Source organism: Sprattus sprattus (genome assembly GCF_963457725.1).
Source record: "Sprattus sprattus genome assembly, chromosome: 6".
Lineage (NCBI taxonomy): Eukaryota > Metazoa > Chordata > Actinopteri > Clupeiformes > Clupeidae > Sprattus > Sprattus sprattus.
In genome coordinates, this window is record NC_137925.1 from 25,247,789 (window position 1) to 25,266,283 (window position 18,495).

The following is an 18,495-nucleotide window of genomic DNA, read 5'->3' on the forward strand; positions in this document are numbered from 1 at the left end:
TCACAGTTCTACTGTACAGCGACGCCTGCACCAATATGACCTTTATGGTAAAGTCAGCATCAGAAAACCTTTCATGCGTTCTCACCAAAACAATCAGCCTAGGAGGTCTGCAAAGGAACATCTTAACAAGCCTGATACATTTTGGATAAAAAACGGGTGCAGAATTTCATGAAAGGACACCTCTCCAACTGTTCAGGACGGGGGTGGGTCAATCATACTTTGAGCTTGTATTACAGCCAGCAGCACTTGGAACACTTCACTCATAGTGGGATGAAAGAATTCAATTAAATTCCAGCAAATTCTGGTAACTATCGTCACACTGTCAGTAAAGAAGATGAAAAGCAGATGGATTCAACAACAGGATTACTATTCTAAACACACCTTAAAATCCAAAATGGACTGCATCAACAGGAGCAAGCAGAAGGTTTTGCCATCATCAACAATCTGGGGATAGACCTTTAAAGAGCTGTGCATGTAAAACGGCCCAATAATCTCACACAACTAGAACCCTTTTGGAAGGTAGAATTGGCCCAAACAAGAATTGAAAGAAAGCATTTAAAAGCTGCCAAAGGGTCTGTTTCTAAGTACTGACCATACAGGGTGCCCAAACGTGTGCTTGTGGACCTTTTCCTTTTTTTGTTATTTTGAAACTGTAAAAGATGGAAATTATGCCATGTTGCTTACGATATTAAAGAAATGTGTCATCTTTAACAATATGCCTTTTAGAAATCTAGTCATCTTTTTCTTGCTTAGCTATTCACAGTAACAACAAATTTGAACTAGGGTGCCCAAACTTTTGCACACCACTGCATGTTACCAGCCAAAGATCCCTTGGTGGCACAAGACAGGTCAAATCTGATCTATTTCAGGTGGTGCTTAAAATAAACTATTAAATTAAAAAAATTAACTCACAGTGATGATTCATTACAACATACTCGATTCACAGAATCTTGTTTGCATATCATTTAATTGTGGAACATGCACTGGTGAGTGTGCGAACCATTGACATGAGGAACCTTCAATTCGCATGACTTACACAGTTCACATTTATATGATTACTATACCCTGAATTACAATGAAGCAATTAAAGTGGCCTATTACTGTGCTGGCCATTCAAAATGATTGCAGGAATTCGCCACCCCGACTCCATCCTTAGCCATTCATTCAATATGGATTTAGGCAACAGAGTAGATAGCTTCAACCAGGTCTGGGTTCTTCATGATATCCTCACTTGGTAGTGACTCGCTGCCACTGGACAGTCGGCAGTTTAGGTCAGCCACCCCTGACTCCTGGTCACTGTTGGCAGACAGGTCCAGATCTGACCCCTTACGAGTGTCTCTGGGCCGGACCAACGCCGTGCCATCTGACCCCCTCTGCTGGCCAAAGCTAATGAGGGGAAATGAACGTATGCTGCCGCACAAGAGGTCCAGGTCTGCGTCTGACTGACCCCAGATGTCTGTGCTGGTCACGATGGAATTCCTCTTGTAAGTGGCTGTCCCTCGCTCCCGCTCCAACGTTGCTATTTTCTACAAAGGAGAAGAATGAAGGACATATTGTAATGACCAAACATATCATACTGGCCAAATAAATACATGGGTGAGTTGCTGGTGGGAAGCTCCAACCTTTTGATGGAGAATCAGCTCTTCCTCCAGTTGTTGGTTTTCCTCTTTGATGGCCATCAGGCAGTCAAGCACAGACTGGCGTGGGTGGACTCCCTTATCAAAGCGATTGTACAGGCCCCTCCAGAATCTACAGGAATCATCCAAACAGGAACAAACTATATAACTATATATATACTATACATAAATATAAAGTATGTGACTATATTAAATATCAGGTTGCATCTGGCAATGTGTCATTGTTCTGTATAAACAGTCAGACACAAAACACAGGAACTTTTGACCAAGTAGTACAGTACATGTTGGTACATACTTGAAGCTGTAGAGGGCAGTATTGGGCCACAAAACTCCCTGAGACTGGCAGTGGTCAGGCTTATAGAAGGGATTCATGAATTCTGACTTGTTCTCCCAGAAGTGAGGCCAAATAGAATGAGTCTGTTCCTGAATTCTACAAAAACAAAAATACGACACAAAATTTCAAAACAGTAAACAACGAGTTGCTTGCTATTAAAGAGCATGATATTAGTCAGGCCTAGGGTGATTCACATTTACGTAACATTTACTGTACGTAGGTTTTTTTTATACATGCGCGGCATTTCATGTGGCTTCATTTACAGGACAATCTTTCTAACCTGCTGGATAAATAACCCCTGACAATTACTCAGCAGTGTAACAAGAGAAACAAACCACGGTTTAAAAGATCTTTTTTCTCTGACCTCACTTTAGGCTGAAATGAGAGTTATGGAAATCCTTTATCAGACAAAAGACAACACCACCACCATCATCACTCGACAACGCTTGTGTATTTCACCTTTCATCTCTTCTCTCCTTCTGGCTGTTGCAGATGAAGTTGCCATAGTGACAGGCATAGATGTGATGATGGAGAGAGATGAGGAACCTCTCATTGTACTCAAAGGCACTGGGGAACTGCTCCATCAGCTGCCATACCACCTCCAGGAACTGGTCAACGACCGGTGCCACTTCTTTGGGATCCCCATGGATGTGACTACATCTATATTGACGGGGAAAAAGTCAGACTCACAGTAGGGCCGATGTTTGTATTGTTTAGTCCATGTCTTGACAATAGTGTCATAATGTAAACCCAGATTTTGTGCATCTGGTTGTAATGTCAGGGTGAGAAAAACTAGATATGGACTGATAATGGTCAACTTACCAAATCCTTTGCAATGCACACATGTTTGAATGGGACCCTTTTCCAAGCAATGCCCTCTTTTTCTTCTAAATGTTGAGTGTTTTTTTCATAAGGGAGATTTGCTGTTTAGACTATGCACCTACTAATACTCACTTTACCCACATTTGCCAACACTGCCTGTCATTAGCTCATTTGACCACTAGTGGTCATCTACTCACTAGTGGTCAAATACTCACTAGTGGTCAACTACTCCCTAATGGTTAAATACTCCCTAGTGGTCAAATACTCCCTAGTGGTCAAATACTCCCTAGTGGTTAAATACTCCCTAGTGGTCAAATACTCCCTAGTGGTTAAATACTCACTAGTGGTTAAATACTCCCTAGTGGTCAAATACTCCATAGTGGTTAAATACTCACTAGTTGTCAACTACTCACTAGTTGTCAAATACTCACTAGTGGTCAAATACTCCCTAGTGGTCAAATACTCACTAGTGGTTTAATACTCCCTAGTGGTTAAATACTCCCAAGTGGTCAACTACTCACTAGTTGTCAAATACTTACTAGTGGTCAAATAGCTGGTAACGAATTATAATATGGTGTGATCTCCGCAGAGATGTCCTGCGACCTAAATAAAAGAGATCTAATGTAGGCTTCACTGGAATTAAACCACGTAAGGGTTTGCTTGAAGGTGGCCCAGGACCACATCTTCCGTATGGTCTCAGAGAGGTGGCTCTGGTCCTGAGTGTGCCAATGTGTTGTAACTCTCCCAAATGAGGCGCACCAAAGGAGTGATGGCATGAAAATGAGATTCAAATTAATATGTAAATGCTCCTTAGGAATGGGATTAAAGTGAAAGTGATATAAACCACACCACTCAAGATCAACTATCATCCCAATGCACTAACAGTGTCTTTATGGGTCACAAATGCTGAAACATCCCATACACACCCAACAATCGTGGCGTATCAGTTCTTTTGGTCAATTGTGCCATATCACCGTTTTTAGGTATAACACAAACTGAGAAGCTGAATGCTCACCTGTGGGAAAATTTGTGTCCAAATGAGACCCAGTCCTTTTCAATCAGCACCTGAACACAAAAAAACTCAGGTCACCTCAGGTACATTTTAATACAGGCTGGGTGAATGGGGTCTTTTTAAAATGAAACCCAAATTCCTTTGACATTGAAGGACAGGAAATGTAATACTCCTAGAGCCAGAATTCCGAGACAGTCCTAATCTGTACCGTGAGGTACCTTAAACTATTTCCCCTCATTTGTACCTCACTGTTCTGGGAAGCCAAGAGATGATTCTAAAAAAGTGGGTCTTGCTCGAGCAATAATGCTCTCCAGCGGAGATGCCTCTTGGCAAGGGTCCAGCCAGACAGACTAAATCCTTATGATCAAAGCAGCGAGCCCCAGAAGAACAGCAAGGAGCCACTTATGTTAAATTTCAGGCCACCACTGTCAATTACACTTTAATTAATCGTTAATTGGACAGTTTGTCTAAATTATGTGCTTTTACTAAATAGGGGAAGCCACCACTAAAACTCAGAGTTTGTGGCATGTGCTTATTTAGCAGTTTAGCGCTACTTTTCAGACACCTGTTGTTGCAAGGTTAAGAGCTCAGGAAATCAAAGTCAATGGATTACCGACAGAGGCTCAATTTGAGCACAGCCCACCAGGGAACATCAAAGTGTTTAAGGGGGCGCAGAGATTTACAGAACATTGAGCTTTATGAGTCCGTTATCTAAAGAGATGACATGAATCTCTGCTGTGGGTCTGATGATGTACTCCTGTAACTCCAAGCATGAGTGTTTTAAGACCCCACAGGTTTTAAGGGTATTTTCACACTTAGACCTGCAGTCACCCCTGGATGTGAAGTGTGACAGAGTTAACATATTAATGATTCTACCCAGTGGTGTAGTGGTCCCTGTAGAAGAGGGTATGCTCTTAATTTTTTTAAGCAGCCCGTACAGCACAGGATAAACGCCCTGTTTTGAGAAGTGGGTAAACTCAATGCTGTCTGAAAAATAAGTGGGTATACTCCGTATACCTGCGTATACCCAGGACTACACCACAGAGTCTACCCAGCATGAGCTAATTTACAGCCATGTGCTCTCAAACCAGATCAACCACACTAGACTCACCCAGAATCAGGATATGTCGGCCCACACCACAAAAAATGTAACAGTGTAAAAATGCCTATCCTGTTGGCTACATTTCCCACCATCTCTACGTAGGCTTTCGACCCAGCTAGCAAACTATGTCTCAGATATTAACATCACAACCATAATATCTAACATACCATGAGCTTTACCATACTTATACTATATAGCTATATACTTTGGGTATTTGTTTACAGCATTGTTATACAGGAAATACAGACAGAGCAACATCCAATGATACCATGAATCCTCTGAGGGTCCTGTAGTAGGGGTCTATAAGGACACTGGCCACGGAGCACACTTGACCTGTCCTGTCCCAACCGTCTGAACAGTGAACCAGGACACTTACACCTTTCACTGACACGGCCTGAAACACACACACACACACACACACACACACACACACCCACACACACACACACACACACACACACACACACACACACACACACACACACACACACACACACACACACACACACACACACACACACACACACACACACACACACAGTACATATAAAAAGAGATGCAGCACATTGATGTTTTAAGCCATCTAAAATTATGGTTTTATAATGCTACTGGTAAACAAATAGAGTTTAGGCTTACCTTGGCTATGAAGACACCAGCAAGCAGGATAGCTCTAATGTGTTTCAACCACCCAGAATTCTCAAGGCCCAAGAGAAAATCCGTCATGGAAGGAGACTGAAGCTCAGACACTGTGGAACAAATCACCTCACCTCAAAAGTAATATAGGGTACAGCCCTAGGTGACATTATTGTTGAAAAATTCTCTACATCTCTCTCTCAAAAAAATAGAAAGTCTGAGGAAGGGAGAAAGACTGATTGCTAGAATATTTAGATGACATGAGTATGTGGAAATTCTACCATTTTCCTTAAATCAACATTTTCTTTGGGCCTAAAATTTGACTTCTATATAAATATATAAAAATATCTACACATATGTGGTGTACCCAATCTGTCCCTAAAAGAGGGCAAACCACATAAAATGATGACAGCATAGTTTGTCTAACAAGTCTGTGAAAGCGAATGTCAGTGACTGCTACAGATGCTGCTGTACAGTGATACCTGTCTCCATGAGCGTGCTTGCTGGCAGCAGTCAAGCTTACAGGTGAACAGGTTCATTCAACCCTGGGTTTCTGAGCATTTAGCTGCGGTTTATTTCTCCGAGCCTATTGTTCCTGGAAGAGCGGGGGGAATAGGGCCCCGTATGAAATGAGAGAATGCCACTGCCATTTTTTTTCTCTGCGGGATCAGAACTCCCCAGTGCCGATCTGGGGCAAGAAGTTATCACAGCTACAGCCACTATTATTTTTTCAAATGTTTCAATCACGTCCTTCTCACGCCCTCAGACTCTCTTTAGCAGGAAAGGGTACTGAAATGTCCTCTCTAAGAAACAAAAATAGTCCAGAAATGAGAGCCAGATGGATTCAAAGTCTCCCCTAACTGTACCCCCCTGGTTTTACCAAGAAATGCTCCTATGGTACAAATGCACTCCTGGTTGTGGAGAGTACAGTGTAATGAATGAAAGCCATAGGTGGTCCGCTGTCACGGTATCCTGATCTTACAACAAAGAGGATTATGGGAATTCTTTAGAGGGATTGAAAGTAAACTACCATAAACTGGATTGCACTAGTCCAGAAACATATGAAAGCACTGCCATGCACAATCTGCCGAAGACTATTCTGAGAGCTTTTTTTACAATGTGATAATGACACACTATTAGTCACTGGATAATGCACAAAGAAGAAACATATCAGCTTAAATAACTGGAAATGTGTGAAATGTTAAAACCTTCCAGCAGCTTTTGCTGACTGTTCCTCATCACATGGATGTTCTCGATGCCCATGAACTGAAACCTGATGTTCGCATAGTTGTCTTCATTCTCGTAGCCTTTCCCTGCAGCCCGATTTGCCATCGCATTCAACTGGAAATACAGTGTTGAATTATTAATTCAGCTATTTATGCACATTGTCCCGCATGACACGCACCTCACTTTGAAACCTGCCACTAATATGTTTCATGCGAGTTCAGACCTTGCGCTCCAACAAAAAAAAGGAAAAAGGGGGAAAACTTTAAATATGTTTTCCTTTATATACCAGTTTCATTCATGTGTAAAATGGTATTTCCAATTGCAGGTGTGAGGAGAGGCATATTAAATTGCAGAAGAGAAAAGGTGCCACTGGTTCTTGAGATTACCTTTGGTCTGGTGTCTACAACGTACATGAACTGGCTGCCGGGGTTGGACTTCATGATGGCCTCCAGCATCTGCTCGTCCTCCAGACAGCGTGCACTGAAGCCGGAGAGAGGCTGGCTACTGCGGCAGATGGCAGCCTGGCGAGGGGTTCAAAACATTACTATTGGTGTATTTGTGAGGGGTTCAAAACATTACTATTAGTGTATTTGTGAGGGGTTTAAATCATTACTATTAGTGTCTTTGTGAAGGGGGTTCAAAACATTACTATTAGTGGTGTATTTGTGAGGGGTTTAAAACATTACTATTAGTGTATTTGTGAGGGGTTCAAAACATTACTATCAGTTTATTTGTGAGGGGTTCAAAACATAACTATTAACCTCCTAATCTTAAGTTAAACAAACTTCTTTAATGGCACTACATTTGGTTACCAATATATTCATGTCTTTGGAAAAATCTGGAATGTAAAAACCTAGCCAAAACAAAAAAAAGCAAACTAAACACGTTTTATTCCCATTAAGGACCCAAACCCACCCCCCCCCCCCAACAGTCAGTTCGTAAATAAAGAATTCTCCTAACATACTTCTGAACACACTGTGTTCTTTGCAAACTGCTCTTCGCTTCATGGGAATCTGACCTTGGCCTCATATAACAAAGTATCCCGAGTGTCTGATATGACAAAAAAAAAACTGGATAGCATATATGCGAAAGGCATTTTATTACAGGCAGAGACTGAAGTGGGTCACACCGCCCAGGGTTGTTTGAAGGGTCAAAGGCATATATTCAGCATCTACTGGTCTGTGTCAGAGAGCTGGAGAGGGAACACTGAAGGACCGAGGGGGACCGAAAGGGGAAAAGGGGGGGGGGGGGGGGGGCAACGGGTTCAACTTGTGCCAGAGCCCCTCCCACGCAGGGCTGGATGCCCCAAGGAGTCTGACCTCTGACCCCGCCTTCACTGAGTCCAGTGCAATAAGTCAACTCTCACTGAAGCCCAGCGCATTATCCTCTGGCCACTTTGGTCAATTTGGCCACTGGGAATGAAAGTGCATGGTGGCCAAAATGATTTTGACATATTGTGCACAAACAGAGCCCAGGAGAGTGTTTAAATTAGGACCCTTGCTCAGCTTTACATGCAGTAGAAGCCTTCATTTCATTTAATGATTAGATGTAGCATGCTATACTTGCATTAAAGAGACTGGTTGTACACTGACTCTCTTTCTTATCAAGCTTGAACTCCAGAAGTTGATATACCATCATGTAAAATGCCTGCTTGACCAATCCTTAGTCAGGAATAACAGTTTTGGTTATCATTTCCAATTCCTCAGAAGGACTGAAATAATCTCAGATTTTCCAAATTCTCGCGAAGTCCCTGTAAGGAGGGCCACTGCGGACACTGCGTGCAAACTCACATGGGTTTCTTTGCAGTAGTAGGAAAGCGTGGGAAAACGACCTCTGCTTCGAAACTTTGAGCTCCCAACGATGACTGGAAGAGTGGCTGATTTGGGCACATAAAGGTCAATTGGATAGGTTTCACACACCTGAAAATAAAAGAAAAAATGAACTTCAACTACAGCATTAGGGTCAACCCATGTATACAAATCTGTACATGTGGACGAGTAAATCTATATGTCAAACCTGGACCAGTTGCATATAATAGTAAATTACATATAATCATGACCTCTTCAGTATTCTTGATCTGCATGATTGATTGTAACCTTGCGTTAACTTGTATGACAAGATTGCTAGATAAGGTGACTACTTAAATGGGATATGTTCAGAATTAAGGTTTTGCTAATTATGCTAATTTAGGCATTATTTGTATTTAGGCAAACATTTACTAACTCTGTAATCATGGTTGGTGGAGGTGGTGTGCCATAGCTGATTAGAAACTCCCATTCGATGGTAATCAGTTTTCACATCTATGAAGTTCCACCTGCCCGTGCTCTCATCTTTGTCCGACTTGGGGTTGTAGGAGAAACAGTAGAGGTCTTCGTATCGCTCTGTTCCACAAGAACATTCACAGAACGAATGAGATTGCTGGATGTGGATATGTCACCAAGCATTGAGGAAAACTGAAAATTGAAGTCAAGGTCTTTTTCTCATGATTAGACTGACCAACACTGAAAAACACATATTTGTAACTAGACAGGTCACCTGGACGAGAGAGGCGCAAGACGGACATGTGCACTTCATGGCAGTCGGTCTCTTGGGGGATGATGAGCTGAAGGACCTGAAAGTTCTTGCAGTGAACTCGTAGAGGGTAGCCAGTGTCTGTAGGGGGCTGCCTCTCAACCAGACACACTAAACTGTGCAGGATCTACCAATGAAAAGCAGACGGCAGAAGAGGTCAAGTCATCACAGAGCCTGCAAATGATAATTCATTTTGAGTGCTCACAAATGCTTTCGAAGTAAATGGTATGACTGGGAAATTTGAAAATAAACCTTCTGGTGTTTTGGTGATGTATGTAAACTTGTCTCTCGCTTCCTTGAAAAACCCTCTATGAACAGCACAAAGGATAAAGAACTTTTACATTCTGTTACTCACCCATGTTTCTTTAGGGAGACCAGATGCATTCTCAGTAAAAACGCTGTGTGTTTCTGTCAGGTGCAATGTACCAGATAAGGGTTTCCTGCTAAATGCTTTGTCCACCAGGAAAACATTATAGACCTGAAATACAAGTTAACAAGGCATTAAGTAGCTTCAGTAATTGGAATGTATTGTCTGTGTGGAGAAACTCTAACTTCCTGCATTATGATCGGATACAGTGTACTTTAATCTTAAAATATGGATGGCCTCTTTCAATTTATGCTGTAGTTGTCTGATCGAATAACCACACACTGTTTGGGCAGCAATGTCTGTGTTAGAATAGGGCATAGGGCATATGTATGGAGTGGATAAGATGACTTGGGTTGACAAAGGCCACAGTGGCATATTGCTAACTGCTGACAGACTTGTAAGATAAATGTATGAGTATGAGACGGTCTAGTTCGAAATATGAATTGCTGATGGCAGAGTACGTCCCAAGAGAACACTATTGTCCTAATCTATTTCATGACAACTATCAGACTGTTAAGCTAACTAGCTTAAATATTTCAAAAGACATTTGAACAGTTCAAAATATCTAAACCAACCCCACATTTTGTAATAATATTGGTCAAAGAGGGGGCAGTGAAATGCAATGTTGCCCTCATCACGACTGGTCTTAGGCCTGTTGGCATAGCTTTGCCAGTGGTAGATGGCATTAGCCTATGTATGGAACCAAAAGTTGCCTCCTAGGCCAGTTTTCTGTGGGTCTGGAAACAAGGAATCAGCCATTATTGAACAGTGGTCTTGGTTCAGACAAAGAGAACAAGGCAACAAAATGGCTAATGGCTAACCCATTTAGACCGATTCCATCAGAAAAAAAAATAATAATGTCACAGATCAACAGAAAGTTGAATAGACCTCTGTATGGACAAAGGATGTGAAAGCTCATCTCTTTACTTAGTCAGAATATATGAATATATGTACTACTTACAATTAAGCTTTGCACCACATTGATCCCACTATTTGTGACTTTGGCTGATCCAGTCATTTTCATGATAGGCTTGATCAACGCTCATTACGGAAGTCCCTAGCCCAACTAACATTTACAAACCACTAGTATATAAACACACTGGACATGTAGGTTTGGCAGAGCCAGTCCAGGATTTGACTTCCAGATTTCAGCAAAGTGTCAGGTGGCAGTTTTTGTGATGCAATACTAGGGAAGCAGTGGACACACAACATTTCCCACTACCAACACTTGTTATAAACTACATGAAAGACATCTTCATCAATAGGCAATTGGCAAAAATACATAGAAATGGCCCACCATGCCAAAATAAAGAACAATTAAGAAAAAGAAGCAGGTAAATCAATGCATTTCAACAGACAGATCTCTTAACAGAGAGATGACTTATTACTAAATCTTGATTAATAACATGATTACATCTATCTATAAATCCAGGAATCTCTGTGTGTCAGTCTGTCTAGGGCTTATCTCCCTGACGGTAGTTACGTTAGTTATGAGATTTTGCATGTAGCTTACGCATGTCATGAACCTGTGCATCCTTGATTTTGAAGATTTTTGAATTCATAGTTCTCGAGATATTTGTATTTTACCGTTTCCCGTAGGCACTATGGGTTATCGTTTCCCGTAGCAAGTCCCTGACCGAAATGACGTCACAATCAAACAAGCTACGTCACGCTCAGAACCTATACAATCGGATGGTCAAACTCGATTGTCAGTTTTTGCAACAAGACAATTAAGTGGCTTATTATTTACACATACTGGAACAAGAAAACACAGACTGCATACGGCAGTGAAACAAGGTGAGTTTCCTATAGATCAAACATGGTCTGAATGGAAACCATATGGGACCATCATACCTTTCAGAGTATAATGAATGGTAAACTGTTATTGGTTACCAAGGGTCTTACATTAAAGTGTTCTCAGAGATTCTAGCCCCGGATCTCAAAATAATGATATTTAAAAAGTGCCCCGTATTATTCTGATAATTCAATACAGACAGCAAGGGAAAATAAACGACGATTAGTAAAACGGTGAAACTTTTAAAAGGGTCTTACATTAAAGTGTTCTCAGAGATTCTAGCCCCGGATCCCAAAATAATGATATTTTGAAAACAAGTGCCCCGTATTATTCTGATAATTCAATACAGACTTCGAAAATAATATGACATCGTTGATCAAAGTCCAACCGCACCCCGTCAACGGACATATGCTAAATCTATCTACGAGACAGCAAGGGAAAATAAACGACGATTAGTAAAACGGTGAAACTTTTAAAATGTGTCTAAACAGTTCTCATAAACTTGCCAATGCGTTTAAAATGAAAAACCACGATACACAATGCTCAAAGCTGATAGTGACATATGACATTTAGTTTATAGTTTAGAAAGCAACGTTGACATATATATTTAACTGCATCCACTACATAATCTCAAACTTTATTTGTTGGCAAGGGCGTAGGTTTGGTCTCAGCATTGGTAGGGACACTGCCCGGCAGACCCCCCCAACCCCACCATAAATTAAAACATTTAGTTGATGTTATATTTAACAGGCAAACTTTATTAGAATATATTAACATTTGTGTACTAACTTGTGGAACTTGGAACTGATTTAAACATAATAAACCCTTAGTTTAAATAAAAAACTAAACGTTCTCCACATTTCTTGACATCACATTGTCCTTTTTGGATATCCCAAACATGAGTAAGACCTCATCTCAAGCCCTGATGGTCCAGCTGCTTCTTCCTCAACCTGCACTACATCTGCACTGGATTTCTTAGTTTCCTGAATGCATTTCAAAATATTGCCTTAATGAACAAAATGACCTAATGATAAGTGCATGCAGTGCATTTGTTTGTTCTGAAATTAATTTGTAATATGTAGGTAAATGGTTAAGGTTTTATGGAGCTGTACTAAGCCTACATCATCTGGATTGCAGTGCAATGAAATAATGTATTCATGAATTATGCTACATACATTTGGGCATCCCAATTTATTGCACCTTTTTACTACCTTCAAGTATAACATGTATTCTCAAAATAGCCAGTGTGATTGATTACATTCATGGGTAAAATTGTCTAAACAGGGTGGGGTAGCTTATCCTTCTGGCTTCAACAAGACGAGATGTAATGCAAGCTAAAGTTACATGCCCTACACACTAACAACTTTCAAAACATGTTTCCATTGTACAATGGGTAGCGATTTATATGGAAGTTTATTAGACTCTTTATTCAATTGGCAATGCATTTGTCAAATGGCAATTCAATGTGCAAAGTGACAATGCAATCCGCAATTCAAATGGCAAACCAGTTGTCAAATGGCAATTCAATGTGCAAATGACAATGCAATCCGCAATTCAGTTTGTATTATTTTGAATACAAATTTGAATGAACGCATATTGCATTGCATTTCATATTGACACGTTTTTTTCGTCTCTTTATTCAAATGAAAATGCATTTGTCAAATGGCAATTCAATGCGCAAAGTGACAATGCAATCCGCAATTCAAATGGAAAAGCAGTTGTCAAATGGCAATTCAATGTGCAAATGACAATGCAATCCGCAATCCAGTTTGTATTATTTTGAATAACAATTTGAATGAGCGCTTATTGCATTACATTTCATATTGACACGGTCTTTTCGACTCTTTATTCAAATGGAAATTCAATGTAGTAGCTGAACAGCGCCCCCAGTATATTGCATTAGCATTTACTTGTCATCACGCTCTTTTTGTTGCAAAATTCAAATGAAAATGCAATCTGTCAGTCGCCCCATCAAGGCGGGTCCCTACCCCTATTAGGCGTATTTAGTCACGTGACCAATATCCATGACAACAACCTTTGCCGGCCATGTTGGGGTCCACATAGACATGTATAGGGGGTCCATACATGTCTATACATGTCTATGGGGGTCCATGTACGGCACTGTTTTGCAGTGTTTTATACCGCTATTCTCAAGAAGCTCTTATTTTCTCTTCACTTCTCTTCAAGTCTAACTCCACATTTCCATTGGGACGAATTATCGGCAGGCGGTATTTCGCCAAGGGGTCGTGGTCAGAAAAAAACCATGTTTGGCTGTCATGTAGCGAGTGTCAAGCAGCAAGCTCGGCTGCAGTGCAGCGCTTATAGCATTTTAGCAGCTATCTTCTACATTGATCTCCAATTAAAGTTTAGGCAGCAAGCTAACCATAACGGTCGAGAGCTTAATTTAAGACCTACAATATTCTGTTTGCCCTGACAGTGTTCGTATAGTATATTAACAACAAACCGAGTCGATGTAGACTTATAAAAGTTGTGTAAACACCTTAATTCACATACAAATATTTCCAGTTTTAACAGACTCCCGAGAGCCAGGATTAGCAGCTATCTTCTACATTCGGTCTTCGGCAGTTCCTCTACGATACATTTTTCTAAAGAACAACTTATTGTTTTGAACTGTTGTATTATATTGTTTTGCACTGTTGTATTGTTTTGTGTTATGCTGTATATTTTGAGGAATATGTGTAAGCACAGTGACACTTAACTTCCCCGCAACCTTGACCACAGCAGTCACAACTACAAACGAAATCCGGAGTAGCATGTAAGAATTCATTACAGTTTTTCACTATTGTTAAAAAGTATAAAGCAAAAATTCGGCACAATCTGCACAACCTTCACGTCATGTATCAATCGCTCGCCCCAAGTGGGAAATACTTAAGATTCCCTTATCTACATTAGTGTCCGATTTTCCTTGTGAACACACTGATGTCAATTACACATCACGTTGTTGTCAAAACAGTGTACACAAAGTTCTGTTGTTGCACACAATTTTCAAGTAAAATCTCAAAGCATCAACCTGCAAACCACAAATAGTCAAATCTCTAAACTTTCAGGTCTTTTGACCAATTTGCAGTGAGGACTGCACCATTAAAGTGTCTTGAGCCTCTGTTTTGTTGGATAAACTATTGAAAACTTTGAAAAGATCCACAACCAGAGAAGGAGAGGGGTAAGAGTGAGAGGAGGAAGAAGAGGAGGACAAGAAGGAGGAGGAGTAGGAGGTTGAAGAGTAGGAGGACAGAGAGAAGGAAGAGGAGGACAAGGAGGAGGAACAGAATGAGGACAAGGTGAAGAAGGAGGAGGATCAGGAGAAAGAAGAAGGAGAATGGTCATCTCTAATGAGATTTGGGCCGCTGTGGTAGACCATGTTTTCATGGTTTTTCATTAGAACCTTCAGGATGGAGAACAAGTACGAAATCTGTTTGCCTTGTGTACTGTAATACTGCATATCAATATAATATACGTAGTGTGCTCACAGTATTTGTATTTTGCAGGACTGAAAGAGAACCACACTGTGGAGGAAGAAAACACACTTTCAATATTTTTTGAAAGCAAAGTAGCATTTTCCAGGAGATATAAAGGGTTTTGCATTTTCAGTTAGTTGCTTTGGAATTTGTGTTTAGAGTTTTGAGAACGAGGCATGCTTTCAAAAAATGTGTGTAAGCAATTGAGAAAAACTATAAGCATTTTGTATACAATTTTATGTCAATACAATCTGGTGGAACAGGAGACTAAAATTGTAAATATGGTTTGTGAGAACAACGGTATTGCTGTTTTATGTTTGACTATGAAAAATGTAGTCCTACACTGATACATTTTACAAAAGGAGAAAGGGCTCAATGAGTCATTGTCATTCATATGGTGTGTTTCGATGATTGTGTTTTCAATTTTGCACTTCTGTGTGCTGTAAATGCTTGGTAGTGTGCAGCTAATGCTTAGTTGTGTGTACTAAATGAATGTATGTGTGTGTGTTTTGAAAATATGGCTGTGTGTACCAAATGAAAACACGAGTTCCATTTTGTGAACAGTTAAGAGATTTGATAGCAAAGAGTCATCTTGCAAAGGGAGTGTCAGGTTTAGCATTTTGTGTGTGAGGTTTTCAATTTTCTGTGTGCAGTTTTGAGAAAGACGTTACTGTTTTGAAAAACGGGTTTTAGCAACAGTGAAAAACTGTAACTGCATGTTTTTCATGTGTGCATCCATGTTCAGTGGCAGGTGAGGTGAAGTTGAAAAGCTTTGGGTTACACATATTTCTGATAAGGGACTGTGAAGGCTGGCAGGTTTTGAAGAACTGTCCTGTTTAGCGATCGAAGCCCCAATTCTCCCGGCTCTGTGTTTGAAAAATGAACCACCCATTGCCTGCTCTTGTGTCCTCCTCAATTACTTCCATGTCAGTGACAGAAAATTGTATGTTCATTTTTGATTAAAAGATGATTACTTGGCCCAAAAAAGCTGATTCTGATTCTTCTGACATTTAATACATGGACCCCATGTTGAGGTTCACACTAACATATCACGTGACTGACATCACGTGGATATTGATATGTTGCGGATTGCATTGCCACTTTGCACATTGAATTTCCATTTGAATAAAGAGTCGAAAAGACCGTGTCAATATGAAATGCAATGCAATAAGCGCTCATTCAAATTGTTATTCAAAATCATACAAACTGGATTGCGGATTGCATTGTCATTTGCACATTGAATTGCCATTTGACAACTGCTTTTCCATTTGAATTGCGGATTGCATTGTCACTTTGCGCATTGAATTGCCAATTGACAAATGCATTTTCATTTGAATAAAGAGTCGAAAAAACCGTGTCAATATGAAATGCAATGCAATAAGCGTTCATTCAAATTTGTATTCAATATAATACAAACTGAATTGCGGATTGCATTGTCATTTGCACATTGAATTGCCATTTGACAACTGGTTTGCCATTTGAATTGCGGATTGCATTGTCACTTTGCGCATTGAATTTCCATTTGACAAAGGCATTGCCATTTGAATAAAGAGTCTAATAAACTTCCATAGATTTAGGGTTAGCAGCTTCGCAATGTGGGTAGTTTTCCGACTAGCTAACTAACAGCGACCTGGGCTTTTTGATAGCTCTATGGGTGGAAAAAACTTCTGGCATCTCTTTTCTTTTTAGGTGGCTTTTCAGAGCACAAAAGGGTCAAAATATCAATGCTGAGACCAAACGAAATACTGATATGAGGCGTTATTATTTCCTGGCAAATTTAGTAGCTTACCGTACCAGACTACTAGCAGCACTCTTTCAGGATTCACGTAGTGTTTCTGACTCTGCCACTTCAGCCAATTAAATGACAGCGTCTTGTCTCACATGCTCGAGGGCGCATTGGAAGACTTAGAAATGTATTTCTGACTCTTCTGGGCGACGAACATTGTATTGATAATAATACGAATGAGTTTGCAAATATATTGTGCAAAATAATCTTTTTCTCAAATTAACAAAATATTGGTAGGGACTTTTTTGTCTTTCCCAAACTTTGGTCGTGACTAGTCCCTACCAACCCTATGCAAACCTACGCCCATGTTTGTTGGTATATCTCCAAAAAAGCTAACATTAAAACATTTCTTAATGAAAAGGAAACATGCATCACAATAACACTTCAGTGTAACCTGTAGCCTACCTATGTGGAGTGCAAATATGTCTTGCTATTACACTACCCAACAGCTACACCTACGTCTGCTAACACTACAGAATGCATAATTCCTACGGGCACTGCACTAGTAGCTTATAATTATGTTAAGGACCATTTCTGCTTATGTGAAAATGTACCTTGGTTCTGAAAGGTCTCCTAGATAATAATTTAGTTGCCCTCCTCAAACTTCTTACAGGAGTATCCTGAAAAGGCCTTCAAGAAAAGTGTCATCCCATGTATCCTGCCCTCTCTCCTCAGTTGCTATATGAGATTCAAATCTATGATAGATGTATAAAATAACTTTTGCTCCACCACTAACGACACATTACCTGGTCATCCTAAATCAATGAGTGGCCTATGCTTATTTCTGCATCCAGACATCTTATCAGGCTACATGTAAAACATTACACTATAGGCCTCTGTGCAGTAAATTAGTAATTGACTAATTACGCTCATAAAAGCAGATAAACAAACGCTAAAAAAATATATGTGTACTGGAAAATACGTCAAAACGTCAAATACTAGAATTGCGCAAAATCAACCTAGCAAGCCAAGCCGAAACCAATACCGGCACTTTATGGAACAATTCGTCATTGTACATGCTGATGTCATATAGCCCATAATCATTCAGAATTGAACTGGTAACTAGAGATAGACTGAGGCCTTGTTAAGAGTTGGCTTCAATTTCCCATTCTTCGTTGTATAAACAAACACAGCCGCACCACCATCGCTCTTGTCTATTGTAATTATGCAGAGCATCCTCTATGTGCATCCCAATAAAACTGATAGGTCTTTAAAGGATAGTGCATGTACAACATAGAATACTCATTCAATGAACTTGCATATGAAGACATTATAGGGTATGTTTGTCATTTGTAGCCTCGTTACCTTTGGCATGTGTTCCATCACTGACAATTTGGCTGAAGGTGCAGGCTACAATACAAATGTAACTACAAACATTTAAAAAACCGATACTGTTCAAATTAAAATATACATTTAATAAAGCGTCACGCTTGTTAAAAATATCAGGAAATCAAAAATACAAGGCAGTGTCTGCCTATATCAGGTGTTACGGACATGGATCCTCCCTACATCTGATGGTGATTCACCCTCAGCCTCTGGATGCTGCTAGATGAAACTCCGTGGTCCTAATGCTCGTCGGTTTTCGTGCCAGTGGAACCATTCATTAAGAAGCCTCCATTAATGTTTTCTGCTGTCTTCAAAGTGTACCATTGTACGTTGATAGAATGTACTGCGAAGATAATATAGTACTTTCTGCACATATGAAACTATTAGTGTATTGTGTATATAATACG

The 18,495-nt window shown here is 40.2% G+C and overlaps 1 protein-coding gene across 1 annotated transcript; it reads right to left on the reverse strand.

Annotated features, from left to right (window-relative positions):
* Positions 1-1,175: 1,175 nt before the first annotated feature.
* mtmr7a (myotubularin related protein 7a) lies at positions 1,176-18,085 on the reverse strand (the record flags this gene model as incomplete). The annotated part of the gene is made up of 14 exons (XM_080840629.1): positions 1,176-1,526; positions 1,623-1,749; positions 1,933-2,067; positions 2,431-2,631; positions 3,809-3,858; positions 5,176-5,301; positions 5,544-5,653; positions 6,749-6,881; positions 7,154-7,288; positions 8,558-8,686; positions 8,991-9,148; positions 9,303-9,465; positions 9,694-9,816; positions 18,068-18,085. The coding sequence occupies 14 exons, from the start codon at positions 18,083-18,085 to the stop codon at positions 1,176-1,178; spliced, it is 1,959 nt and encodes a 652-aa protein (XP_080696755.1).
* Positions 18,086-18,495: the final 410 nt, after the last annotated feature.